This window comes from Etheostoma spectabile, unplaced genomic scaffold (assembly GCF_008692095.1).
Source record: "Etheostoma spectabile isolate EspeVRDwgs_2016 unplaced genomic scaffold, UIUC_Espe_1.0 scaffold00013462, whole genome shotgun sequence".
In the NCBI taxonomy this organism is placed as follows: domain Eukaryota; kingdom Metazoa; phylum Chordata; class Actinopteri; order Perciformes; family Percidae; genus Etheostoma; species Etheostoma spectabile.
Genome location: NW_022603987.1, coordinates 1,043 through 3,571, shown reverse-complemented (window position 1 = coordinate 3,571; position 2,529 = coordinate 1,043). Strand labels below are relative to the sequence as shown.

The following is a 2,529-nucleotide window of genomic DNA, read 5'->3' as shown; positions in this document are numbered from 1 at the left end:
GAGCGCCCTGACGCCCATCAACATCTTCACCGACGTCCTCATCCAGCACTTCCCCACCGTGTTCGGGGCCCGCTGCCCACCTGCTCAGGTAACGCCCTGAAGCTCCGCCCACCTGCTCAGGTAACGCCCTGAAGCTCCTCCCACCTGCTCAGGTAACGCCCTGAAGCTCCTCCCACCTGCTCAGGTAACGCCCTGAAGCTCCGCCCACTGCCCACCTGCTCAGGTAACACCCTGAAGCGCCGCCCACTGCCCACCTTCACAGGTAACACCCTAAAGCTCCGCCCACCTGCTAAGGTAACACCCTGAAGCTCCGCCCACCTGCTCATGGGACGCCCTGAAGCTCCGCCCACCTGCTCAGGTAACGCCCTGAATCTCCACCCACTGCCCACCTGCTCAGATAACGCCTGAAGCTCCGCCCACCTGCTCAGGTAACACCCTGAAGCTCCGCCCACCTGCTCAGGTGACGCCCTGAAGCCTGCAGGTCACCGCTCCGCCTGGCTCCAGATGGCTCTCATCCTCGGGGACGTCTCTCCATGTCACCCTCCTGTCGTCCTCAGGGACGTCTCTCCATGTCACCCTCCTGTCGTCCTTGGGGACGTCTCTCCATGTCACCCTCCTGTCGTTCTCGGGGACGTCTCTCCATGTCACCCTCCTGTCTCTCCATGTCACCCTCCTGTCGTCCTTGGGGACGTCTCTCCATGTCACCCTCCTGTCGTCCTCGGGGACGTCTCTCCATGTCACCCTCCTGTCGTCCTTGGGGACGTCTCTCCATGTCACCCTCCTGTCGTCCTCGGGGACGTCTCTCCGTGTCACCCTCCTGTCGTCCTCAGGGACGTCTCTCCATGTAACCCTCCTGTCGTCCTCGGGGACGTCTCTCCGTGTCACCCTCCTGTCGTCCTCAGGGACGTCTCTCCATGTAACCCTCCTGTCGTCCTTGGGGATGTCTCTCCATGTAACCCTCCTGTCTCTCCATGTCACCCTCCTGTCGTCCTCGGGGACGTCTCTCCATGTCACCCTCCTGTCGTCCTTGGGGACGTCTCTCCATGTAACCCTCCTGTCGTCCTCAGGGACGTCTCTCCATGTAACCCTCCTGTCGTCCTCGGGGACGTCTCTCCATGTAACCCTCCTGTCGTCCTCGGGGATGTCTCTCCATGTAACCCTCCTGTCGTCCTCGGGGACGTCTCTCCATGTAACCCTCCTGTCTCTCCATGTAACCCTCCTGTCGTCCTCGGGGACGTCTCTCCATGTCACCCTCCTGTCGTCCTCGGGGACATCTCTACATGTCACCCTCCTGTCGTCCTTGAGTATTGAGACTGAGTATTCATTGTCTCCAGAGGAGGACTCCTGAGGACTCTCGACGCCGCCATCTGGACATTTCTACACAACAGAACCTCTAGACGTCTGATCTTCAGGAACGTGCCGATGGTTCCTGCTCCCCAGAGGAGGAACCGCCATGTTGGATGCACTATGTTATATTTTTATATTTAGATGTATTAGATGTATTAGATGTTTAGATGTTTTAGACTTTGACGCTACAACATCTACAGCAGCTTCACACCTACTCCACACGTTGTTTTGCCTTCTGCATACTTGTTACCTGTATGTATGTATGTATGTATGTATTACACGTGTTACCTTTAAGTTTTCAGTATATCTGTGTATTTGTACATGTTTTGTACCGTGATCCCACTGTTATAAACTTGATGATAACTGAGTCATCGAGTTCTTTTCAAGACATTTCCCAACATACGATGAATTTTTCGACATATTACACTCACTTTTTGAGTATTTTCATCATACTATGACGTTTTTCGACATACAATACTATTACTTTTACTTTCTTTCCACATACAATACTATTACTTTTATACTTTTTTCCGACTAATACCCCCCCCCCCCCCCCCCCCCCCGGACAGCACTCAAAACAAAACATTCGCTTCATTCATTTGTTCTTGTATTTTGTTTATTAACGATTCCATTTTTCGTAAGAACTTGGTACAAAAAAGTGAGACTACTCTTTAATCATTTACCAACTTCCATCAATCAACTTTTTAATGCATCATAAAAGAGAAAAAACTACATTGGCATATTTAAGACAAACACTTTCCTATACACACTATCCACAAGGACAGTCCCCTTTATTAATGAGAAAGAAAAAACTTCTACTTCAACAGCCAACAGACATTTTTAACTTTCCATCTAAACGCGTCGTCGCCCTCGTCTCCTCATGGCAAAAATAATACGTCGAACGCTGCAAGCTCGAAGTCAGAACGCAGAAACAATAGAAAATCCAAAGTTCTGGTTCTCTCTTTCGCTCCTTGGTAAAAGAATATAAAAATGTTTTTTTTTTTTCTCATTTGTTCAAATGTTGTGTCGTGTATTAAAATAGATCTGTTTAAGGACTGCACAGTTTCTCCCGGAGAAGATTTCTAGAAACGGATGAGGAGGTTTTGGGGGTGGGGGTGGGGGGGGGTTGTCTTGTTCTTTAGGGCTGACGGGTGGAGCATCGACGCGGCACGGCCCCCTGCT

The 2,529-nt window shown here is 51.0% G+C and overlaps 1 protein-coding gene across 1 annotated transcript; it reads left to right on the top strand.

The window, feature by feature from the left end:
- Positions 1-6: 6 nt before the first annotated feature.
- On the top strand, positions 7-1,684 carry LOC116679441 (prestalk protein-like). Its single transcript, XM_032509086.1, has 2 exons — positions 7-88; positions 461-1,684. The coding sequence occupies exon 2, from the start codon at positions 505-507 to the stop codon at positions 1,309-1,311; it is 807 nt and encodes a 268-aa protein (XP_032364977.1). The 5' UTR covers positions 7-88; positions 461-504; the 3' UTR covers positions 1,312-1,684.
- The last annotated feature ends 845 nt before the right edge of the window (positions 1,685-2,529 follow it).